This window comes from Pseudopodoces humilis, chromosome 5 (genome assembly GCF_049639895.1).
Source record: "Pseudopodoces humilis isolate 2021_Gansu_Grassland_sample_001 chromosome 5, ASM4963989v1, whole genome shotgun sequence".
Lineage (NCBI taxonomy): Eukaryota > Metazoa > Chordata > Aves > Passeriformes > Paridae > Pseudopodoces > Pseudopodoces humilis.
In genome coordinates this window covers 14,422,054-14,448,360 of record NC_142204.1, presented here as the reverse complement: position 1 = coordinate 14,448,360, position 26,307 = coordinate 14,422,054, and the positions used below count along the sequence as shown (strand labels likewise).

General features: G+C 39.1%; 1 protein-coding gene across 1 annotated transcript; it reads left to right on the top strand.

The window, feature by feature from the left end:
• Positions 1-250: 250 nt before the first annotated feature.
• On the top strand, positions 251-26,191 carry ARFGAP3 (ARF GTPase activating protein 3). The gene is made up of 16 exons (XM_014260504.2): positions 251-403; positions 6,070-6,188; positions 6,685-6,757; positions 9,190-9,321; positions 10,765-10,851; positions 11,703-11,784; positions 12,026-12,082; positions 13,178-13,224; positions 14,340-14,485; positions 16,600-16,725; positions 17,153-17,275; positions 19,796-19,933; positions 20,612-20,735; positions 21,637-21,727; positions 24,892-25,013; positions 25,277-26,191. The coding sequence occupies exons 1-16, from the start codon at positions 335-337 to the stop codon at positions 25,292-25,294; spliced, it is 1,554 nt and encodes a 517-aa protein (XP_014115979.1). The 5' UTR covers positions 251-334; the 3' UTR covers positions 25,295-26,191.
• The last annotated feature ends 116 nt before the right edge of the window (positions 26,192-26,307 follow it).

Below are 26,307 nucleotides of genomic sequence, written 5' to 3'. Positions count from 1 at the left end.
CCCAGTGCCACGGTGCGACTGACGCGGTGGCGAGCGTTCAAAGGTTGGGCTCGCTCATCTCCGAAGTCTTTTCCAGGCCCAAAGCTCCTGTGACTCCGTGGGGGCGGGTTTCCCACCCCTCGCCCCGCGCACCCCGGCGCCGCCTCGCTCCGCTCCCGTCTCCGCGGCAACCGGGCGGGCCGGGCGGGGCCGCGCCGCCCCTCAGCGCCAGGCGCGGGGCCGGCCTGGCCGCGGCGGGCGGAGCGTCCCGGGAGCGGCGGCGCGGGCAGCCCCGGCAGCTCCGGCCCTTCTCCCCCGCGGTTCCCCCGGCGGCCCCGCCGGCTCCCCCGGCGCCATGTGCGAACCCAGCAAGCAGGATATCGCCGCCATCTTCAAGCGGCTCCGCTCCGTGCCCACCAACAAGGTAAGGGGCCGGGCCGGGCCGGCGGGCAGCGCTCCGCCGCGGTGACACGTCGCACAGCCGGCGGGGCGGGGGAGGCGCGGGGCCCGCAGCCCGGCGCGTCCCGCCCGGGACAGCAGGGAAAGGCCCGGCGGCTCCCCGGGGTGGCAGTCCCGGGAGCGGGGTGGCTCTTCCTAGCCTGCCCCCGTCCCTCCGGCCGGCATCCCGCATCCCGAAGGGATCCGCCCTTGGGGAGGGAGGTGCGGCGCCCACCGAGTGCTTCAGGTCCGCTGAGCATAAAAACAAGTTCCCAAACAGCTGCAACGTTGAGTGTGTGTTGCCTTTTTGTTTTTTTCCCCTCCTGTTTTTATTATCCAACAAGGTGGTACAGACATTTAGGCAGTGATAAAAGTTTGTTGGTTTTCAATCTTGCTGGGCTTGTCCCGTGCTCAGGTGGCTTTCTCCGTGGTGCGAAGGTGTTGCTCTAGTGTCCATTGAGTGTGGAGGTGTGGGCTGGGAAAGGTGGCTGGCCAGGTGACAAGTGCCTGCAGCTGCTCTGTGTCGCTTGTTTGTGTTGGCTTTGCGATGTACGCTGAGAGCATACGTGAAATATACACCCACCAGGAAACTTCGGATTAGCGTTACGGAGAAACATGTTGGGTTTGTTTTCTGAGACTAGGAATCCGGATGTCTGTCTCTGGTCCAAAACTGACTTCCACTCTTTGAACGCAGTTCATTAAGACTGCACAGGTCTGGTTTCTCAAAGCAGAGCTCAGAGATGAACACTCAGTTTCTAACAAAAGTATTCTTAAAACTTGCCTTTGCAATGGGGTGAAAAGTTTATCAAGGAAAGGTCCTAGTCCCAACAACGAGGACGAGAAGAGATCTCTTACAAGCTCCTGAAATTCCCTGGCACTCTACCTGAAAATTTAGTAGTTTAGGGCCATTGTGATACTTTTTCTATATTGGGATCACAGGAGAAATAGAAAGTACTGCCCCTGCCTGGCAAGCATGGGGTGCCTCGGGCAGTTCCCCTGTGCTGGACTCCTTGTTACTGTGTAGATTTAATCAGGTGGATGTGGTACCTGTGGTTGCTCAGGTGTATCTGTCTCCCCGTGTCAGACGCCACATAGAAATTCTGTGTTGACACAGCAATATTGGCACAATGTGTGCTGCCACTCACTGTGGGCAAGTGGCAAAGAAGTGGCTCAGGCACAGAGAACTCGATAACAATGCAGTGGTGCCCGGTCTGGTTGACCTAAGAAGGGAGAGAGGGAGAGTGGAAAACATCAGCTAAGGTCTCACAACTCTCCCATGCCTGTCTGTCTGACAGTTCTCCTAAAGTAAAAGTTGTTTCTTCCATCAGTTTCTCCTCTCGTGTTTTTTATCTTTATGTTTGTTCCCGTTCTGTTGTGTTCTTCTCAAGCAGCCTGTCTGCCCTTTTTATATGTAAGGGTTTTTTTTTGGTGGGGAAGAAAGACATGGGAAAATGCAAATAATGAAAAGGGTTCTGAATTAAAAGCTTAGTAATTTGCTTTAACTGTGTGGTTTATGGGTAGAGTTTGGGAAGAACTGCCTGCTCTAGGCAGGCATGTGCATTTACTCTGTTCTGGGTGCTCTGTGGTAGTTCTTAGTATATGTGAGCTAAGGAAAAGAATTCTCATTTAAATAAGCGTGTAGTTTAATTTGTGGGTGATAGTGTGTTGAAAGTGATGCTTGAATAATTGTCTTGAAATTAACATCTGTAATTTCATGTTAGTTCCCTTTATGATGAGGTTTGAGTTCTTGGTGTCTTTGAGTGTTACATAATGTAGAACTGCCTGATGACAGCAGACTGATCAGCTGCCTGATGACTTAATCAACATGTTACACTTATTAAATAGGATGTATTTTGTACCCATAAAAATGATCATAGTCCTTAAGATACTTGATACTGTTTACTTGAGTGTTTGAGCTCTACAGCTCAACCCTTTCAAAGACTTGCGCACTCAGGCTGTGCTGAAAGTCTCTTCTATTCTGTCATAGATCTGTTCCTCTGAAAATGTTGTTTTTTCATTCTTTTCCACCTAGTTCTTTTCTTTGGTTGATGATGGTATTCCTGTCTTTGCTTGGACTCCCAGCATGTTGTGCCGGTGGTTTATCAGTAGCTTAGTTCTGTTATTACAGCGTGTGTTTGGGAGTGGTTTGTGTTGGGTTTTGCCCCAGGATGGGCTCCGCTATCTTGTGTCCCTTAAGTCATGTTGAGATGATGACACTTCCAAAACGGGCAGTCCTCTTGCCTTCCCGTGGCCATCATTGCAGTTCCCTCGCTTATGCTGGCATTCCTGACCAGGTGGCTGCACTCTGAGTTGGCCCTGCCTTTGCTCTGAGTCCGTGTGCCCGTGCAGAGCTGCTTCCCAGCGGGATCAGCAGCTGGCATTATTAGTGCTGATGCAAGAGAAGAAGGAAAGCGTATCTGGGGACAGTGGCTGGTGACTAGGAGGAGCTGCTTGGGTTCAGATCAGCTTGGCTGAGTGTGGCACTACTGACCTCAGCCAGGTTGGTGTTCAGGCAGCTGGATCCACAGCCTGGGAATGGCAAGGTGTGGATCTGCCCTGGGGCTGGAACCCTGTTCCAGTGGAGGTTCAGAGTGTAGAGGCTGAAAGTTTCTGTGTAACCCTGACCTCAGGGATAAGTGGTCTTGCTGAACCCACTCACCTCTTCTGCTCATGTCAAAAATAGCATTTCTATCAGCTATTTATTACTGCATTTCCATAGCCAATGTCAATATTTAATTAGTTTATTTATTAATGTAGGTGTTTTGCGCAAGGTGGATGTTTTATGATTTATTAACTGCTTGCTGTGGGTTATACCCAAATCTCTGTGTTTGCTCTTGTACAGACATCTCAGTTAGGTCTTTGGCTGTGTTTTTCCAAAGTGACTCTTACTGTGAATTCAAAGTGAATCTACACTGTGGAGTGTCTCAACACAAAATAAACAAAAATCATGCAAATGTATTTTGAAAGCACTAGATTATTTAAGCCTATACTTCAAATTTATTTTTAATCAATATTTTAATATTTTAGTTGCACCTAAAGCTGTACAGAAAATACAATTTGTGTGTTTTTAAAATGGAAACAATTTCATAGTGTGGCTCTGAAATTGATTTTAGTTTCTTCCCCCTGTTTCTTAAAAATTATGTGATGGGAAGCACTTTAAAAATTGAGAAAATGAAGCAAAATTAATCTAAATGTTAATGAAACATGCATCTATTTATATTGGCATAACATTGATGGAAATAGCATCTCCTCCTTTACTTTCAGAAGAAAATTGGATAGTCCTGCTTTCATCTCAGTCCTGAACGGTACATTTTTATGCCACCTGAATAATCTCACAGGTATCTGTTAGGGTCTCCTGTGTAACACTGAAGATACTGAGCTGTGGAAGCCAACTCCAAGGTGATGCAATTGAATTTCAGATGTTAAAATTACAAAGTGCTCATAATTGGAGGAAAGGAAAGGGAAAGGAAGAGAACCTTCAGGCATGTTTATGACTGAACTTTTAAAAACATGAGTGTTTTTTTTTAACCACCCACTCCAGATTCTAGTTTCCCATTTGTACTCCAGGGAATTTCCACAAGACTTCCACCTGTAAGTCAGCTTTGCTCTCCTGTATCAGAAGTGAGACCACGGTTGCTCTGTTTGCTTTAGTTTAAAGCAGAATCTTCTCTTTTGTTGTCCCCATCCTCCTTTGGCCTTGTAAGAAAAAGCCTGAAAATTGTCAATTTAAAATGAAGATGAGTCTCTTGTATTTTAAGGAGCTGCTTCAAAGAATTTGGGGAAAAAAACCAAAATGAAACAAGTTCTGACTACTCAAGCTGTGTGTTGTCTTAGAATATGGCATGCATGAAGTCTTACTCATTCTTTTTTCCCGCACCCCCTGTGTGCCATTCCACCTGAGCTTGTTTCAGGGACTCCCTCTAACCCCTCCTTTTGCCACCCATTCTGTGTTGCTTTCATTTCTGCTGTATGCCAGTGAATGCCCGATTTCCACATGCAGGAGTGGGACATGTAAATAACATTAATAAGCATTAGGTCCCTGTTGAGAGGGAAAGGCAGGACTTGCACGAGCTGTGATCTCCATGATTTCTGTGTGTGTTACTAGTCATTACCTAACTGCAGCTCACCCTTAAAGTGTTCAGTTGTTGGAAGAGTTAATGCTGAATCTGCTGGTGAGCTGTGCTTATGCTTGATACATTTGGAGTGCCCAAGCTAAATACACCCACATTAAGCTGAGGAGTTTAGCCTCAAACTACTCCTAGGCATGCACCTGAAATTAATTTGGATGGATGATGGGTGACATGACTTGATCCCAGACTCAGGGCTTGTTTGACTGTGTATGTACAAAAAAATAGAGACAAAAATCTCTCTCCAGGTTTACAGAGGGAGTTTCTGGCAAGACTTCTTAATTTTATTTTTATTTTGTTGTTCAGCTTGGCAAGGAGGTGCTGGAAGCTCTGTAGCCTGTTTATGATGTTCCATATGTTCCCACCTGGCTTGGAATAAACTTTATTTTTCATATCTGCATATAGCTAGAACTTCCATTGCGATCTGAGGATGCATTAAGTTTATATGAGGATGTTGAAGGATAAAGTTGCAAATTGGAATGCTGTCAGTTTGTGTTTAAAAGCTTATCTCTCTGTGGAGTTACTTCTTATTAGGTGCCACTGGGTGGATGCTTTTGCTGTAAAAACGCTTCTCTGCAGCCTTTTCCTTTTACCTCTGAAAAAACATTGATCAGATAAAGACCTGTCATACAGGAATAGATGTGTGCACATGGCATTAACTCTGAATAGCTGTTTATGTTTAAAGTTGTTGTGTTTCTTGCATTTGATAATTGATTTGTATCAGATAATTTTTTTCTGGTTCTTGCTTTCCTTGATCAAAGCAGCACAGAATTCAGAACAGCTGAAAAAGGGCTTGAAGGTCATGTTCTGCTGACCTGCAAAGTGTATGAGACACACACAGATACAGCTCTTGCTGTTTTGGCTGAATGTTAGAGGCACAACGCGGTGTCAGAGGGAACGAAATTCCTGGGTTTGTCCATGCAGTAATTGTGGACCTGGTTGCTTTTTAACCAGTGTGGCCCAGACAGTGGGAAGGCTGATGTGGCAATTGGTGAGTGATGAATCATGCAAATATCTGCAGAGGCTGCCTGGATAAGCAGTGCTCAGAGGCCTTCCTGACACAGCTGGATTGCCATGGCTTGCCCTGAAGGTCAAGGTTTCAATATAGGAAAGTTGATAATGATGGCATTAGTCCTGCTGATAACCTTCTGGGGACTCACAGGTGCAACATGAGGAGAGCCTGCCTTCGGGGAAATATTTCTTAACCACTTTCCTATTCCAGCAGTGCTGGAAGCACTGTGTTAAATGTGTGTTTGAACTAGGCTGATGTGAGTTCTCTGACCTGATTTCTTAACCTGTGTACAGTGGTTAATTTTGGAAATGGGGAGGCTGTAGTTGTGTGGGCAGATTGTGTAACTCCTCTTTAGATGCCTAAAATTAGGATACATGGAGTTGTCATGTCAACAAATGCTGTAAGAATGAGTTAACAAAGTTAGATCACTGCAGGGGTGTTACATTGACTTGTAATACAGCTCTAAGGCCTGGTTATGCTCAAGTCCTGTTACTGATGTTTGCTTTCTTTAAGGTATGTTTTGACTGTGGAGCAAAGAACCCCAGCTGGGCAAGCATCACCTATGGAGTGTTTCTCTGTATCGATTGCTCAGGGACCCACCGGTCCCTTGGTGTTCACTTGAGTTTCATTCGGTAAGTATTGGTGTGTTTTGACAGTAAAATTCATCTTTTAATAGTTTTGTTTGTTCACAGACCTGCTCAGAGAGGGAAACCCATTCTTCCTTCAGCTTCTGATTCAAACCTTCTTAATGTTTGTGTTGGCTTTGCTGATAGCTTCTCATCTGATAGCTTCTTTGGAATTGTGTTCAGTTGCCAGCTTAGCTTCCTGAAGCAGCTCATTGTGGTGGCACCTGAGTTCTACCCTTCCAAACCCAAACTATTCTGTGGTTCTAGTACTTGGATAGTGCTCAGATAGTCAGCTGGTGCAATAAATCTGCACCCTGAGTTTGTCCTATTCCAGGTGAGTGTCCCAGCTGCTGACTCAGGACCTTTTGGGGTCTGATAAATAACTACAGATTACAAAAAAAGGGGTGGGGTGGGGGAGAGAAACACTTGGCAAAACAACAGAAACGGAGAGGTTTTTTAAATGGCCTTGGTGGTAACACTAAAAACATTTCTTTGCGTTTAGGTCTACAGAGCTGGATTCCAATTGGTCCTGGTTCCAGCTGAGATGCATGCAGGTTGGAGGAAATGCAAATGCTGTACGTACTCCCTGGTGTTTGCTTTGCATGTTGAAGCTTGGTAATGTTGTAATGTAAGCTTGGAAAATGTTCTCTGTCCTTACTGCCTCTCTTTCTGGAATTATTTTTATTTTTCCAGTCCTTTTTTTTTGTTACAGCACACACACACACACACCCATCTCTTCTTTTTAAGAATTTCTCTGTCCCTCTGGATGCTGATTTAATCCTCCTTTCTTGTAGTCTGATAATGTTTTGGTTTTTTTTCTTAGAAGTCAGTGATGAAAATCATTGAAAAGGCCAGATCAGATTCCTTGTCAATATCTAATTTAGACAGCTGCTCAAAGATGGCTTGTAAAGGAAGCTTATGGGCCCCTTCCTGTGACCATCATTCCTTCCATGTCTTGTGAAAAAACCATGCCAGAACCCATGGAACTGCCAAAAGTCACCCTGGAGTCAAGATCTAACTTCACCTGAGTTAGCGCTGAAGATAAGATGTGCTGCATTGTTGTTTGGACTAGCAGTGTCATGGTTTGGGCCAATTCATGTTGGCTGTTATTTTCAACTTGATTTTTTATGTACATACACAATGTGTTTGTAAATTGAAGTTCTGTTGACAGCTGTCTAGTTCTCAATCTCCCTTTTTGTTTTCTTTTGTAAGCTCTTTGGCAATCTTTTCACAACTTTTTCCACAAATAACTGGGAGTGCTCCCTTAAGGTGGCCCACCCAGTGTGGGAACATGCAACTTCCAAAAGCAATTTCTATTTTTCTTCTAATTCCCTGGATGCTTATCCCGTATATTTTTTCATTTGTGCTTGGTCCTTAATGTTGTTTCTATAAGAAGCTTTACCCAAGCTTGTTTTCCGTGGTCTTTTCCATGACAGTTTTAATCATCTTTCCTTAAGTCTTTAGGGTTTTTATAATTTTTTTCTTATTTACATACAAAAAATGCTGAGTTCAGGATCATTGTTACTTATCTTCCGCTTCTGTATTTTCCAGTCAAATATTTTTCTTTGAATTTGGCATGCAGCAAGTCACTATCTCGGGCTTACAGATCTGTGCAGTTACATGGTCTCTTCTTCCTCTTTTTCTTCTGCCTGTCCTTGCTAAGTTATTCCTTTCCATGTTAGTACTGCTGTTATATGAATGTCCTCATCAAGTTTCTGTTATACCACCGAGTACATAAAAAATCACTGTTTTGACTAATGAGAATAGGGAGATTTCATGTTAAGAACAGTTTCCTTTTTAGCCAAATTATTAAAAACTTTGATTCAATTATATCAATTTTGCTATGTAAAGGGTTTGAGGCAGTTGGAAAGGAGAGATGGCAAAGTCTGAAAAAGTCTTCAGTTAATCTTAGAAGTCTATTAGTGGAGGAATTACAATAAACCTTAACTGTTTAATTTTGTTGGGTTTTGTCTTCCTGCTTGGATGTCACTGTTTGCTATCATATGTTGTACCAAGAGGTGCAATACACCCTCAGCAATTCCCCAAATACCTTAGGTTCTCAATGGTCTGGTTTGGGTTACTTCAGAAGATTAATACCTGAAACTTGAAAAAACAGATTGTTAAATTGTCTGTACATTGAAGTAAAATTAACACTTTTTTTTTGATGGCACTAAAAAGCCATTCCATTTTGGTTCCAGTCAAATACCAAATTCTAGTTTTACTAACTATTGGCTAGAAGCATTGCTAGATTAACATCAATCATTTGTGTTCTGTAATTGCCTGATGATACTGAATCCTGGCTAACAGTGGATCCTGAGCTTCCTAGTGAATTTTAGATAGCTAGAAAATCCAAAGTGTCCTTAGCTCCTTGTGCTTTCAGATCACAGCTCTATGGTAATTGGAATTAGGGTTTCTAAGAAGCTTCTCTAAGTGCCAAGTTAATAGTGTATATATTAACATGCAGAAATGCACAGTCTTCATTTATTCATTTTATATAAACACACAAGCCTATAAACATATCTGGGCACATAGATATGTGCATAAACAACCCTTACTTTTGAAGGAGGACCACTTTTGTACACTCATTTTGATACTATTGAAATTGATCTCCCCAGCTTGACAGAGATTAATCCAAGCAATGCCTTTTAGAATATTAGGAATGTCCTGTGGAGCACAACTACTGGCAATTAATTTTACCTCTTCCTTCCACTTAATCACTTAATTTCAGATCAAGGATTTTTTTGTATATGGTGGAAGCTTGCATTTGTATGTGCTCTTAAAGCATCACACTGATATATTGGGGTTTTTTCTGTTTTTATTTATATGTAAAGAAGTTCCCAGAGTGGAGTTTCCTTTGTACTTTGCAGATTTCTTAGACTCCATAACTTAAATTATTAGATTTAGGCAGGGAAGCAGACTAGTTTTCTGCATTGCAATGTATCTTTGTGTCAAATGACATTAGCTTTTAAGTCTGTTCTGAAAGCATTTTCTGTGTTCTGCTTCCCAGTCTGCTTTTTTCCACCAACATGGGTGCACAACCAATGACACCAATGCCAAGTACAACAGTCGTGCTGCTCAGCTCTACAAGGAGAAGATCAAATCTCTTGCAACACAGGCCACGAGAAAGCATGGGACTGATGTGAGTAGTGTGTGTCCTGAGGCCAGGAGATTCCTGAAAAAAATCACTTTTTTTTCTCTCTAAAGTCACTTTACATTTCTGATCAGTAATACAAAAGGTTATCAGTCTTCAGATAACGTGGCCATTTCTCCATGAACCATGTAGTGGTTTTATCTTTACTTCTCTGAAATTGGATATCTAGAGGAGTATAGCATGAAAAATTGTAATGGAATTAACTACACACTGTGTGTGATTTAAGTGGAGTTTGTTTTGAACAGGTAGATAATGTATTTTTTTGTTTTTTCCCTACAAAAATAATATTTGGGAAATTAGTGAGTTGTGAAGAACTTGCTGTTCTCTATCAGAAATGCTGAGGCAGTTCATGCAAGCTGTCAAAACATTGTTAGGTTGCTGACAGAAGTCAAGCAAAGTATCCAGAATTGATTTCTGAAGTGTTAGATTAAGTTTTGACAACATTTCTCTTCTTCATACACAGAAAACACGTTTTGATTGTTTAATTCAGGTTGTTGAAGTTTGGGACTGGTTCATTTGAAGTTGATCAGATGAGTGGAAATTAAAAGCAAGAGGGCTTGATTTTTTTTCTCTTATCACTGCATCAAACACCATGAAATTTAATGGATCATTCTCAAGTATTCATAGTATGGACAATATAATTCACACCACTAAGTTTAGAGAATATTTCTTTTGACTTAAACACATTTTACATCTTAAGCTGTTTATTAAATATAATATACTGTGTGTATCTAAGTTTGTGGCAAATTTCCCAAATGACTCTTTGAGGAACTGTGATTATCTTGCTTCAATTACAGATTCCATCCAATTGTTTGATATTCACTAAAATATTTACTAAATTCACTAAATATTTAGTGAATATTTTTAGCTGTGCACTGCAAACTTAAGTAATTATGTGCTACTTAAATTACTGAAGTAAATTATTCAGATGGTTGCATTTAGTACCAACCATCCTCTCCCATGTCACATGGTAAAAAATTCCTTTTCTGACTTACTGATGACACTGATTGTTGAATGGTGAAGTGAGCTTGTTGTACCTTCAGTATCCTTTCTGACAGAGATCATTATTCCTGCATGGAGTAAGAAGAGCTGTGAGAAAAGATTTGTCTGTGAGTAATCTTGGAGTGCAGGTCACAGGTTGGAGTCCTGTCCTGCAGTCCTGTGGCACTCTGGGGACCCCAGTCCTGAGATCTGCCTGTGCTCAAAGATCTTGGCTGGTCCACCAGAAGCACAAGAAATATGTGTGGATTTAATAAAAAAAGGAATGTAATCTATTGAACATTGGGTAAATTTGTATGGAAAAAACACAGACAAGAAGAAAATTCAATATGTTTTTAACCTGAAAACAAAACAGAATTCTTTTAAGATTAGTGCATTGGGAAAAAATACATTCATGCAATTAACCTGTAAAATTTTGTCTCTTAATTTCAGCTGTGGACAGATGGATGTGGAATGCCACCAGCATCACCTCAAAACAAAGAGGAGGAAGATTTTTTTGCATCCCATGCTTCTACCAAGGTACAAATTACTTGTCTAATTCTTGTTTGCTTTCTAAACACTTTGGTTGACTGTGAGCTCTGTGGTGGAGATTAAACCCTGAAAGAGAACTTTATAGAGAAAAGGTAGGTCAAGGAGTTGGTATTTATCTGCTTTTCCTTCTGTGAGTCTCAGAATTCTTCCTGGATGTGAACCACTTTCTAAGATGATCATTTTAAATTACCCAGATAGTAGCTAAATGTGGAATGAAATTCTATTTTTTTGTAGACATAACAATTCCACTTGGAGCCAGGGTTTCTTACTTGGAAGTGCTCTGATATAAATATACTGTGTTGTACCTTGGGTTTTTGATCAGCAAAGTGTAACAGTTCTTACAACATTTGTTGTGACCTGGTCACAAACCTGCCTGTTGAGGGGAATGTGTTTGAAGTGAGTGGGAGGATGCACCAGGAATGTTGCTCACAATCAAAAATGAAGTGAAAGATGAAAACAGGAAATGCAAGAGCTTCTAGGGAGAAGGTGTGGTGATTATATTTAAGTAAATCATCCAGCGTATAATAAATAAATCTAAAGCACAGTTATAAATGCATATTATTGGTTTTGATGATAAACATAAGGTAAACAAAATTCCTGAGAGGAGAAATAAAAGTGTTCAGGAGTGGATTGAAACCACTTGTTTTTAGTAAAGGTAGGCATTTCTTTTAATTTTAAGAGCTGCCCTTCTGAGTACAGGTTTTAATCCTAAAAGCTGTAATCATAAAAATTCAATATTAATAAACCAGTGATGCTTATGCAGTCTTTAGCTAAGTGCTCATATTTATTTGCTGTATTTTCTGTGCACTTTTGATTTTGTGGGTGTTTTTTTTTTCAAGGCAAAGGATACAGAGTGGGTGTTACCAGAACCAGTTTCTCTCCAGCAGAAAACTTCAGAAAACATTTCAGAATCCTGTGAAGGTATGATTGGTTCTTTGTTAATAATAAGTTGCATTTTTTTTAATATTATCTTAATTTAGCCTCTTTTTTCCCTGCTTTAATAGTTAAATAACCTAACCAACCTTAATAACACAAGAATTTGGGGTAGCTGCTGCTCTCTTAGTGACTGGGAAAGCTGTGATGGAAATACCACATTATGGTGTCTCTATCAGAATATCGGAGCCTTCTGATATTCTTACCCTTGTTATTCCTTATCTTTTAGGACCAGAGCATGGACCAAGTGTTGATGGCCTTAACACCTCCCCACAGCCTGCATTAGGTAATGAGTGCAAGCAGCAAAAGAGAGCAGCAAATGTAGGAAACCCAAATATCCCTTTGGACAGAGAATGCCTGCCTGGGAAGAGCTGTGGAAATAGATTTTGCTCTCTTTTCAGAAATCTGAACATAAAAACTTGGACTGGAAAAATCCTGTGTTGATAATGCAATACCTTCAATCACCAGACTCTTATACTTAACAGTGAGCAGTTTATCATACTGTGAGTAAGGAAAAAAGCTGATGGAAATAGAATAGAGTAAAATACCTCAGTGATTTGTCACTTTGAGGCTTGTCCTGGCGGACCAGGTTTCTGAGAATGAAGTGTTGATTCTCAGCAGCACAGAGGTGGTAAAGAAGTGCTGTCTGGGCCTGTTTTGATACTTCAGGCAGGTATGGTCATCATCACTGTTTTAATTTGGTTTGGTTGTTTTAGAGCTGAGGACTGCAAAAAAGTTCACTGGATGTACTTCCTGCTTTTCTCATTTGTATCTCTAACACGTTCTCCTAAAACAAGTGCTTTTCTTGGTTGGTTTGGACATGACAAGTTCTGTCTTAAGGGAAGAATCTCTGTTCTGTTTATGCCCCTTTCCACACAAATTTCAGCTCAGAGTAGTTTTTCTGTGTGCACAGGCATCCAGTAGGAGCCATTTAAAATGCTTGTGATGTTTTGGGTGAGATGTAGATATGTTTTATGTGTATCCCTGGTGGGTTTGAACACAGCCAATGCCTTTCTAGACAGGAAAAACCTCATCTTGGAAGTGATATGAGGTCAGGTGGATCTCAAGTCTGATTCAGAAGAATAAGTCCTGCTTTCCTGTTCTGTTTATTAGCAGGAATCTGCAACAGACAACTGAGCAGTAGTTGCATTCTTATTGCATATTTTCAAGAGATGCCAATCAAAGGTAGCTCCCCACATTTTCTTGGAGATATTCACAGCTCTGTTGTGTCACTTGGTTTAGTATCTCAGCCCCTCAGTGTAGAAAGACATTAAAATAAATGGCAAAAACTATTTTGAGGTTGATGTTACGAAAATTTTCTTCTGCAGTTCTGGAATAAATTTAAATTGTCTGTTAACTAATGTACATTTAATTCTTGCAGAGAACACCACCTTCATAAAAAAGAAGCCAAATCAAGCTAAGAAGGGGGTAAGTATACCCATGAGAATTTTTAACTGTATTTTAGGTCATTTATTTCAAGATAGTTTAAAGATAGTTTACAGACTTGATTCTGCATGGGGTCTTAGCACTTTCTTAGCATCTGGTCTCTGTAAAAAGGCAGGAAGAGAGTTTAGTGTCTCCAAATGATGGTTCAGGGCACAGGAAGACTGAGGAAGGCAGCCCAAGTTTTGAATGTGCAACTGTTGCAACTCAAGGAACAGCACTAATAGTCACCCTAATGCCACGCTAATTGTGGGCTATCAGGGTGGCAGCTTTTTACAGGGAGTCATTCCTTTTAAGTCTGGGCCACTGTAGAACAGAAGATTTTGAAGGTTTATTGGAGCAGATAATTTAGATTAAATCCCATGATTTTGTGCTCCCACTAGAAGACCCTAATACCCGAGAGGAATTTTTTATTCTGGGTGATTTGTGCAGATCTGGTCCTTTCCAGTGAGAACAACAGAACTGGGCTGACAGGTGCAGGTACAGTTTGTGATCTGTGTGTGCATGGCCTGGAGCTTTTACATTAAGACTTTAAAGTAATAAAAGGTGAAGATAAATGCATTGTGAATTTTTTTGTTGCTGCACTGTTGCAGGTGAGGAATTAAACACAGAGGAGACTAATAGCAGCAGTTTGAGGGCTGGGCCACCATCTGAGTCAGCACATTGTATCCATACAATGCAGTAATACTGCATTGTATTGCAGTATTAAGTGTTTTATAAATCTGATAATGACTCCATTGCAACGAAATTTATTATTCCTATACAGCAAAAGAAAACAAAGTTGTTCTGTGTGCTATATTTATTTGAGCCTGACAATCTCTGAACAACTAAAACTCGAATACTTCTATTTTTTTCTGTGAGACTTCACTGCAAAGCTAACTACATTTGTAAGTACAATTAGCAGAAGCAGAATTTTGAAGTCCAGAATATGGAAAGAAGTATTTTCTCTGCTCCAGATTGTCCTTGCTGTCTGCAAGGACTACTCCGAGACAGGGTGTAGTGTTTGCTATTGCTTTCACATCTGGCTGTTGAGTCAGCTGAGGTGGCTGTCTCAGTTATAATATTGGGGCTTTTGGTTTTTTGTTTTTCAATAATTCCAGCTTGGTGCCAAAAAAGGTGGTTTGGGAGCCCAAAAAGTGAGTAGCCAAAGCTTTAATGAGATTGAAAAACAAGCACAAGCTGTAGATAAAATGAAGGAACAAGAGGATCTTCACAGTAGTAAGAAAACTGAGAAGGAAGAACCACTGTGAGTATGAATTAATTATATTATGGTAAGCCATGAAGCCTAATTTAATGAGCTAATTGACAGCATTTTAAATACTACCATAGATTAGCATATGCCAGTAAAACTTCAGTCCTTAAAAATGCCCAGACTTGTTTAAGGTGAGCCAAGCAGTAATTCTCCCAGTGCCCTTTTTTTGGCTATTAAATATATGTTTATACAGTTGATGAGTTACTGTAGAAAATTAAGTGTTAAGAAGACTCTTGGCTCTTGACATTTTTTTTATCTCATGCTAGTTACCTAGTTTATTTTGGTTTGGTGCAGTGAACTCAGTAATATTGAAAAATGCTTCTAAGAGCATAGGGAATATTCAGCTTAACTTGTACTTAGTGGGTAAGAGCAGAGGAAGTTTAAATATGTCTCTAATTGCCTGATGAGGTTTTCAGCTGATTTATACTGGAACTGCCCTCATTTTTGCCAAAACCCTTTGAATAATTCTGTCTGAGGCCTTGAATCTGTTGGTCCACCTTAATTAATAAATACTCAGCCCTAAAGCTCAGAGGATGCTGTTCCTGATTCCTTCCACATTCCTCTGCTATGTGCTTTTGGTTTCTAATATTTCACTACTTGTCATCAACATTAGACTACTAAATAGTTGGTTAGTTTGCTGTTAACAGCTTAACAGCCTGTCAGGTGCTAGGGAATCCTTTGTATAACCTTTTAAGTTTTCTGAATTATTACAAAATTGCAAGATCACTTTTTGCTTGTGATACCAAGGTGTTAGGTCTATAATCTCCGCCCCATTTCTTTTGCTCACTTTTATGTTGTCCTTGCAGAGATGGATGTTTTGGTTGCATTAAAAATGACAATCACAAGGGGATCATTTGAAGTGTTTTAAGCACAACATCATGGTTCTTGGTGAATGCCAAAAAATACCAGTGGAGAGACTCTGAAGTAAAAACTAAATAATAAAAAAAAGGATTGTTCATGTATTATTATTCTTTATCAATATTGTCTTTGATTGTATAATTTAGTTTGGAGGAAAGTCCCAAGTAGTGTCTTGGGTTTTGTGTCAGAAATGTATAAATCTAAAGATCCAAGCCAACTTTTATTGTAAGTTCTGCAACCTTTCTGCAGTAGCCAAAACTCTCTAAAAATGCTTGTAAACATGAAGGATGCACATACACCAAGTTTATGGATCCAGTCCCAGTGGAGGCAAGAGATCTGTATTTCCCTGAGATTATCATTTGGGAATTTTAACTGTAGGTGGCAGCAGATGCCAAAATGAAAGGAAGGGTGAAGTCTGCTAAAACTGCATTTGATTCAAACTAATTTGTGTGGTGGTTTTAATTTTAAAAGCTTGAGTAATAAGCTTTACTAAATTAATTCAATAAGACTTTGTTTTGTGGCAGGAATGGAAATGACTCTTTTGTAGTTTAGTATTTAGAGGGAGGAAGAGTTCTGAGACTTGAAACTTTAAATGTGATTTTTAAATTTGTACACAATTTCCTTAGCTTCTGCTGAGCAGTGAAAATAATAGGGAGCTGAAATTACTTCTAAAAACTTGATCCGTATTCCCATTTGTTTTAATCAACAGCAAATACAGTTTTGAATAAAATAAAAATAAAATAAAAATAAAATAAAAATAAAAATAAAATGAAAAAATAAAACAGATTTCCTGAGAAGGGTTGCTAATCTTACTGCTTAAAATTCTGGGTAGATGTTTTCAGTTATTCCTTTTAGTTTTGCACCACATCTGCCAGCAGCATCCTGAATTTCATTTGCCTTTCTTCTGATAGTTCATCTGTACTTCATGCCAGTTGAGACTTACGAATTAAAATATTGCTGTGTTGCTCATTAAAATCAAAATTATATCCCTTTTGACCTGACAAATTAAATTTGAGCAGTATTTCTGCAATTCTGTAATCAAGATGAAAAACCTCAGTCTCTGCTGCACTGGTGTGACTGGAAAATACTAAGATGGTTTAGAGGTAAGGGATAGAGACTTAGCTGGGCCCAAATGTGCCTTAAGGGAAGACGTTAGAAAATACAGTGCTACAATAATTATTGTTAATTTTCTGCTGATCATTCAGTGTAGCATTGGACATTTCTCTGGTAACTGTGGTTTTTTTTTCCAGTGTATCATCTTTAAGGTTGGCCTACAGAGATCTTGATATTAAAGCAAGAGAAGAAACCTTAAACCTATCTGGTAAGAAGAAAACAGAACTGGAGAGGCTTGGCATGGGATTGGGCATCAACAGGAGGTATGTGAAGTTCTGGAAACTGACTTTGAAATACTCTGTGGTTTTATGCACTTACCCTTATTTTACTCAGGAAATGAAGAAATGGACTAGAACATGTTATGGAAACTTGACAATATCAGCAAAAAATCTTCTCTTTGTCAAAGGGAAGCTTCTGGTAGATTTAAGTTCTAGCCTGCCAGACAGAGGTCAACCTAGATTGTGTTTTCCAGGTGTTAGAACAGACTTTGTGCTCAGAAGTCCTGTCCCTACTTGAGAGAATGACAGTTTTCCAAGGGTCCTTTATTTTAATTCCTCTTTCCTTAAATGTTTGTATAGCTCGGACTTTCTCAGCAAGCTTCAGAAACTAGATTTGGGCTTTGATTTTTTTTTTCTTTTATGGTGTGAGTTTTGTCATCTCTTTACATGCTTGTTTTCTTCCTGTCCCCAGTGGCATTTCTCACTCAGTCACCTCAGATATGCAAACAATAGAGCAGGAAACACCTACAATTGCAAAGCCAAAGAAGAAGTACATGGATGATGTGGAAGACTCTTACTTCTCTTCTAGCTCAAGGTATTCTGTAAGCTTTTGATTTTGGATGGGCCCAGAAGGATGTGCAAATGCCATAATAATATGCACAGTATTTTTGAAAGCTGAGATGAAGGCAGTTTGAACCTGTGTACACACCCAGCATGTTTTCAGGGGACATCTGAATCAGAAGAGTTGTGGAAAAGTTGACTTTGCCTCAGTGACAGATGGATTTGTGAAAGAGGGGAGGCAGCTTTGTTGGGAAAGTGGTCTGAACTTTGTGTTTGTAGATTTTGTCTTGTCCAGTCTAGTCTCTGCTTGCACACACAGTTGCCATGTAAACTTTTATTTGCTGTATTCCAAATCCAGTGAATTTTTTGTCAGAATGACTTGTGTTTATTCCTTTTCTCTTTCTTTCTAATGTCTTCAACTTCAAATTAAACAAGCATTGAAGTCTGATATTAGATGTACCACAGTTGCATCATTCTCTGCATGCCAAATGCAAAAACTTCAATCTTTTTGAGGTATTGTGCTGGGTGTGTTGAGTGGATGTCTGCAGTCCTATTTCAGAGACTTTATGTAAAACATAAAATGTTAAGTGAAAAATAATTGTAATGTTTGTTATCAGAGGATGAATGCAATGCACACTATAAAATATTGCTCTTGGGAGAAGAAAAATAATTTAATCTTGCAGGCACTAATTACAATGAACCAGCTTTTTCTGGACTGAGAGACATAAACAGGTGTTGCTTTCATAAACTGCCTTTATTGCATCCATGCCACAGAAACATGAGAAATTGTACCTAATTGCTTGTAGACAGGCAAATAAAAGCACAAAGGCTTTTGTGTCACTATTTTGTAGTGCAGTCACTGCAGCAGAAATACAAATGTGGGCCCAAGGAAAGTGGCAGCAGTCTTGTAAAATAAGATGTAGCATTTCAGTGCTTGCCTTGTTTGCTCCCTGAAAAGAACTGTTACTGCTTTCAAATTATTCATCAGCTACCAGCAGGCAAAGGATGAATTATGGAGGAGGCTTTTTAATGTGCTGTGGTTCAGTGATTAGAGGATAAGTTGTAACCTGGCTGTAATTGTAACCCTGCTGTTGTTGTTCTGGTTCGAGCTGGGAGAATGCAGTTGGAGTTGGTACACAAGTTCATTCTCTTTAAAGAAAGAACAGTCAGATTTGGACTTGTTAAGGGTATTATTATCCTTTATTTCAAGTTGAGACTTTGAAATAGAGGCAAAGTAGCTTTAGCATCATCTTAGTATATTTTGCCCAAAAGCAAAATAGTTATACTGGATATTAGAGTGCTGATAAATGAATTAAGCAAGCTAAAAGTCTCAAGGTTTTTACATAAAATTCAAGCCTCTAAAAATCCTGAATTTTGATGTTCTGCTTTTGCTACAGTTAATGCAATCTTATTAACATCACAATGTAAAACTTTATTTAATCTGTTAAATGCAGTTTTTCTCTCTTCCCCCACCCCAAATACTGAAGAAGTATTTTGCAAAGCTACAAAAATGTGAGAGGGAAGGTTAGAGAAAATAAATACTTTTACTCAAATCAGCTCATGCAGCCCCTGCCCAATGTGTCATGGTTTTGGTGGCCATTGTGAGACTGGAAAGCTTCAAATCCATAAAAACACCTTGATTGTTTATTATGGAATTAAAAAAAATTGCTGTGGGTTATTTTTGCCTGTCAGGAGAAAGGCTCCTGCTTTTTGGAGATGTTCATTCCAAATCTGTCCCTCATATTTTCCGTGCTTGGTGCTGAGACTTTGCTGCTGCAGGTGTCACATTTCTCATAAACTGCAAAATCGAATGGCCTGACCATTCATAGTGCAAACATCGAGAACTTTCTTTTTTAAGAGTATTTTTCACAAAATGCAGGGGCAGGTTTTAATATCCTATCTTGTTGTGCTAAATGGTTCCATTCTCCTATCCCCCTGTGGTTTTGGTCATCTTTCTCTCCATTCTGGTCATAGCCAAACTTCAGGTAAATTTCTTCAAGCACAAAATCTTAATCTTCAGCATTTTAATAGGTTTTTGGTGGTGTATTTTTATTTTTTCAAATACTTTCCATATATGCTGAGATATGTGTAGGTAATAAAAAGAGGAAAAGATCAAATCATGTACCAGAACTGACAAACATGCTTAATTTTTTTCCTTTTATTTTGTGTTTTCCTTGTGGTTTTGATGTGCAAGAGAAGATTGACTTATTAAATTCAGACTCGCTTTCAAGAAATACGTTTTTAGCATTTAATTTTAATGAATTGTGCTGCAAAACTCATGAGTTCTTAGTATTTGGATTAAAAAAAATACAGAACCAGAAATAAAGGCTTTCCTGCCTGTTCTGAGCCATTGGATTAAACTGTACAAAGCTTCTAAAGCAATATTGTGAAATCCAAATTACTCTCACAACTGACAGCTGTAATTTTGGTGAAAACATACTTGCTAATGAATACTTATAGCAGTCATTATCTAACAACAAATAAATATATTCCCACTTTTCAATAAATAACAAAGTTCTGACTTTTCAACAGGTTTTTCTTTCTTTTGTTCTAGGTACTATGATTCTTCAGATTTGAGGAGCAGCACCTTCTCTAAATGGGATGACAATTCAGATGCTTTTTGGAAGAAAGAAAATAATAGTAAAGACATTGATATATTGTTAACTTCAAAAGGCACAGGATTTTCAGACAGGTACCCCAAGAAAACCAAACTGATTTTTGTCCAGAAAGCCCAAGTTTTAATGTGATTTGGGTCATGGTCATAGTAGTGGGATTTTCTTCAGTCTATAAAAGAAAAATTTGGCCAGAACTTCCATCAGCAGTCAAGAGATCTCCTGCCTGAATTTCTTTTGTAAGCTGAATTTCTCACATTTTAAGCACTGTCTGTTCTGCTCAGAGCTGTTCAGTGCATGTACTGGAGGTAATTCCCAAACACTTTCAGCAAAAAAGGAAGTAGACAAAAGATGTGGGGAGAAACTCAAATATTTGCCCCGTTCTGAGCACATACCTGCTTTGTTTATTGTGTGATGAATCAAAGGAAACCTTGTTAACAAATGAAAATTTGGGGTGCTCAGTTCTGAGGATGGAGGTACTGGAGACACAAAAACCAAGTTCGATTGTGATGATAAAAAAAGTATATTTTCTCTATGACAACTTTCTCTGACAATCTTTGTAACCAAGTAGAAAATGTAGAAAAGGGGAAGATTATGTGCTTGGTTGGTGTTTTCTGCCTGTCTTCTTTCTACTTTAAATCATATTTTTCATTTACCTGTACAATAGAGTTGGAGCACTTAAGTACTTCTTGATTCCTTTCATTCTGTCACGATGTGAATGAGGTTTCTCTCCCTGAAGCAGTTTGTTGTCCTTCCAGGCCTGCATCTCGGCGTAAGCCTGAATATGAACCTCCTGCAAACACAGATGAGGCACAGAAAAAATTTGGCAATGTCAAAGCCATTTCATCAGACATGTACTTTGGAAGGCAAGATCAGGCTGATGTATGTAGGAAACAGTGATAAGTATTTTTAAGTGTTAAAATATTCTATGGCTATAAAAATGGTGTTCTTGTAAGAGAGAAGGCAATCAATAGTTAAAATTTGTAGAATTAGTGAGCTTATAGAATTATGTCCCCTTGATTATTTGTTTGATATAAATGTACAAATTTCTGATAATTTAGAATTTAAGTAATTGCAGTTACACATAGAACCATACCTCCATCATTCTTCTTTCCTGGCAGAAGTGGTAGACTGTGATTTAGCACTCCCGATTCTTGATAGAATCAGGCTTAATTTGTTCTAAATACCCAAACTGATGCCAACAAACCACTGCTGAAGCCTCTTCCTGCTGTGTATTTGTTACATGAAAACATCATTAATGTTGTAAAGCTAACCAAGTAAATAAATGGTTGAGTGAATTGCAAGGAGCTGAATCAGCCTAGAAAAAAGAGATTAGTATTGTGCTGCATTTTGGAGGTGGGATACAGATTTTTAATGAAAATCTAACAGTGTAAATACTAATTAAAAGTATAATTACTGTTTGCAGGGCACTTGGAAAAAGATGACTTAAAAGTGTCATGTGGTTGGAAGAGTCAGCAGGATGTTAACTTCAGTGCTTTCCCCTCCATTTCACTCTTTGTAGTTGTTTTTAATGGTTTTTCAGGAATTGTAGGGTATCTAACAGTGAGTGGGACCCTTGGGGTTGCAATGATAAATGCCACTCTTGGGTGACAACTCAGAAATGAGATGGTGGCAAACTCAGTGTAAGGGGTGTGAAGATTGAAACTGGCACGACTTTCAGTATAGTCCAGTTCTAAGTGTCTGTAGTCTCTGATTATCTGATGTGACCTCAAAAGGTGGCAGCAAGCTGATAAAATCCTTTTTATTCTCAATTCTTTTCCAGTATGAAGCAAGGTCTCGGCTAGAAAGGCTTTCTGGAAGCACATCCATAAGTTCAGCTGACTTATTTGAAGACCAGAGAAAACAACCAACAGGTACATATCAAACAGAGTGAGAAACTGGAGCATGTGGGGAGTGCAGGCCCTGACTGCTTCTAATCACAATCATTGTGTTGTGCAAGCAAAATGCTAATAGCTCCAACAGGGACAGCAAGTGTAGTCATTGTTTAAAAATTAACCCCTTAAATCTCAAGTTCTCAGTTTTTGATTCTGTAAGTTCAGTATTTTATACTGGGGGCGTGTGTTGCCTATAACAGACTATTTTGTAAATAACATGTATCAAAGGAAAACTGTAATATTTTCCAATGAGGTAACATCTAAATGTAGTTTCAGTAGTTTGAGTAGTCTCAGGTAGTTTTTTGATCAGTTACCATGAATAGCTCATTGGCTGTCATAATTATACTGGATCTAGGAAAAATCATTAATAAAATGTTAGTGGACTTGAAATTCCCATGTAAACTGTTGCATGGCATATCCATTCAGTGGGATATTTGCTTCTACCTCTGGCCTTGCAAAATTATTAAGGAAGATCTTCACTTGGATTGTCTGTTTCAAAGATTTGTTGGAACACTTCACACTGGAGAGTGTAGTTCATCAAATCAGAAAGGGAGAAAGATTAGATTGAGTGAAAAGAAGTCCATTAGGTTATTGAAAATGTCTGTTTTCTTTCCAATGCTTCTTGGATTGTGCAGTGATGTGCAATGGAAAAGGTGGCAAATACTGGAACATTCTATAGGTTTAATCAGTTGAGTTTCATTCCTTAGCTTTTGAAGGAATTGGAAAAAGAAGAGTTACTGAAGAACTTGAAATCTGTGAGTAATTATTCAAATAGGCTGGAAAAACAAACAGTGTGCAGCATCTGATTTCACTTTGGAAAAGTAGGAGGGAAAATCCCCAAAACACGTGACTGTTTAGTTTTGATGCCCAAAGCAAGTTTGAATACCCTGACTAGCAGAGAAATAACTCCTGTTACCAGTTGCTTAAGACCGGGGTTTAGGAATTTGAAATGTGAAAAAAAAATTGAGGGAAGAAGATATGAAGCAAAAATCCCAGTAAGTTGCTTTAGCTACTTGAAAGAGTCTTTGCAGCATGGTGTCATAAATGAACATTTTATCAAATGTACAGAAACTTCCTTTCCTGCATGTCTCTGCGACACCCCTCACCCCAAAAACTGAGGGGTGGCCATTCTTGGAGAAATGCTACAGCACTGACAGTTTGTCTGGTGTGGAATTAATGCCCAGAATATTGTTAGTTCCGTAAAATAAACTTAATAACAGCACTGTCAACAAAAACACTACTGTAGTTTTGGAGTCCTTGCTGGGATAAAACATCCTTTGTACCTAAGGTTGTTTTTATGAGCATTTATGAGATGTCAGGGTAGAACAGTGTAGGGCTCCTTGTTTTTGTACAGAATGCTGTAGGGAGGTTTTTAACCAAAGAAAGGGCTGCAAGAAAAAGCCTTTTTGTATTATTTCAAAGCTGATGCTTTTGAAAGGCAAGTGGCAGACTTGGTGCCAGTTTGCAAGGAAACCACAAAAAAAGGAGTTGCTTTTCTGCCTTGTTCAGACCAACCAAACTTAGCCAGCAAATGATAGGGAATTCTTGTGGCTGAGAAGTGATTAGAGCTTCTCAGGTTATTTATATCTGCAGATTTTATTTCTGTGACTGATTTTAGTAACAAAAATGCCTGAAGCATTTGATGAGTGGAACAGATAGTGAGGAAGTCCAAATTACAGCTCGGAAATAGGGCTGTATGAGGGAAATCTTGAAGATAATTTATAAAGAGGATCTATAATATCTATAAACCCATGCTGGGTTGAAATATTGTAGTGGTAAGTTCTCTGAATGTTACAAGGCATCTGTGCTACAAACCAGCCTCTTGTCTTAGGTAAAACAAATTATCTCCAGGGTTGTCTGTCTCAACCTGTTGATGAGGCCTTTGACTTCCCAGGACACAGGAGCTTCATGGTCCCTCTCTTTCTCTCTCTTCCTCCTCCCCCCCCCATTCAAAAGACTAAAAGGAGTCTCCATTTGGAAAATGGTCTGGTTTGGGATGGTTACTTCCTGGAGCCCTATTAATTCCTGAGATCTTTGGGATGACCTCATTGTGGCCTTGCAGTGCCTGAAGGGAACCCACAGGAAAGATGGAGAGAGACTCTTGACAAGGGCCTGGAGTAACAGGATGAGGGGCAATGGCTTCACACTGACAGAGAGTGGGTTTAGATTGGATATGAGGAAGAAATTGTTCCCTGTGAGGGTGGTGATGCTCTGACCTCTGTTTACCCAGAGAAGCTGTGGCTGCCCCAACCCTGGAAGGGGTCCAAGGCCAGGTTGGAGAGGGCTTGGAACAACCTGGGATAGTGGAAGGTTTCCCTGCTTGTCACAGGGGGGTCGGAATGTGATGATATTTGAGATTCTTTCCAACTCTGGCCATTCTGTAATTGACTCTGTGATCATGGTTCTGTGATTCTGGTTTAGTTGGATTTGTGCCCTTGACACTATCCCATATTTGATATTAAGGTATGCCAGTAATTATTTTCACCAGTGAGTGGGTGATGGTAATTGTTGTCATGTTAATACTTAGCATGGAGTTAGTTTTGAGTATAATTAGAGTAATTAATTAATTATCTTTGATTTCTGTTACCTTTAGACCTGCACTTTCCATAATAACAGCACACCTAATTCTGTCCAAAATATATTGACTTTAAGGAAAGCTGGATTGCCAGCATTATTCTGGAGTTTTAAAACCTAATTTATTTGCATTTACTGTAATTTCTATGGATTTTTCAAAGCCTCAGATGTAGTAAGGCAAAATATATGTGTTTATACAGCATGGAAATCACCACTCTGCAAGCACACGAATAGGGTTCATCACTTCAGCCACCTCTGAAGTGCATTAATTTTCAAAATGCAAGGGGATAACAGCTGTTGAGGATACAAAACAGCCTTGTCACAGCCTGGAAAAACAGAATAAGTCATCTACTATCCAAACATGAATTGCTTTGCTGGGAATACAGAGTGTAGAGGATGACACTTGGGTGGAATTATGAAAACCTGCAAACAATCCAAAGGAAGATGCATTTAAGACATCAAGATCTCTGTGTAGTGCTCCTAGTCATACATTGTGCTTCAGGGAGAGAAAAAAAAGGTTAATTTTAATACAAAATTCTGTTTCCTCCATGTGTGTGTTCTCCTTTTAGGAAGCTACAATATTACCAATGTCTTGCCTTCAGCTCCTGATATAGCTCAGTTTAAACAAGGGGTGAAATCTGTGGCTGGCAAACTTTCTGTCCTTGCTAATGGAGTTATGACATCTATACAGGTGAGTAAAAATGTCACAATCTATTAACCATCAGTTGAAGTATTTCTATATGGATCCTGCCACTGAATTGCCTTTAGGGAGAAAAGAATAAATTTGGTTTTGAGTTCCGTAGACTTCTTAAAGTAGATGCCAAAGCACTGGTCAATTTTCTGAAAGTCTTGAAGAATTCAGCTGCTATTTATTGCACAAATGGAAGTAAAACTGATTTCTTTCCATGTAAAACCTACTCATATTTGGTTTGTTATTTGTTTTTACTTTTCTAGGATCGATATGGCTCCTAACTGAAGCTAAAGGATTCCTCTTCAGGCACACAAGTAATCACTGCTGATTCAAATGAAGGTTGCCTTAAGACTGATGATGTTTTTACCTGTTTTAGTGCAGATTTCTGACTCAGCCTCTTCTTAGTGCTGTTGCATCTTTGCAGAAATCTTGCAGCAACTTGTTACATTGCATATACTTTTTTTTTCTTCCTTTCCAGTCTTTATTTCTTAACAACCTTACTGTTAGGTAAGCTGAGAGCTTTATTTTATTACTGGCTCTGTCTGTGAGGCAGGAAGGAGAAAGGAGATGTGCTGTTTAGTAGACTGTAGCAAAATATACATTTAAATTAAACCTGTGCTTGCCAGGAACTAAAAGCTCTTGAAGTCATTAATTGATGTGCATTAAAATGGTGGGGAATTAGTGGTTTAAAACAGTATTCCAGCTAGAAGGTTCTGTGCTTAGATGTGAATGTGGAGAAGTCAAAACGTGGTAATACTGAATAGTGGATTTCACCTTGTTGTGGGAACAGTCTATTTATACCTAGTTTTGAAAGTTACAAAAAAAATTGCAATATAGAATCCTTAAGTGCTTTTAAAAATTCTGTATTGTATAAAAAATAAAAAATAAAAACTTGAAATCTACTAAGGGCCTAATAGAGTAGTTAAATACTTGTTAAAATGTTTAGCACAATCTTAGATTTTTGATAAATTATCAATTATTGAATAAGGAAATAGTGGGGCTGTGTTTTAGACAGTCTAGAATTTATTGCTGATGACATCCTGCATAAAAATTATTATGACCTTAAAGGAAAAACTTTACAACCAAGAATGAATTCAAGTTAATTCTGTTCTGTAATTTTCTTAATTCAGATTTGTAAACTGCTGATATCTAATAAAAACAATTGATATAAACTCAGTTTTGAATCCAATTTCTATGTGTTTTCATCAGTATCCAGCTTTCTAAACACTGTCATCTGTATTTTGTCTATACAGTGGTCTGGTAAAATTAGCCTTTAGTTTCAGGTAGTCAAACT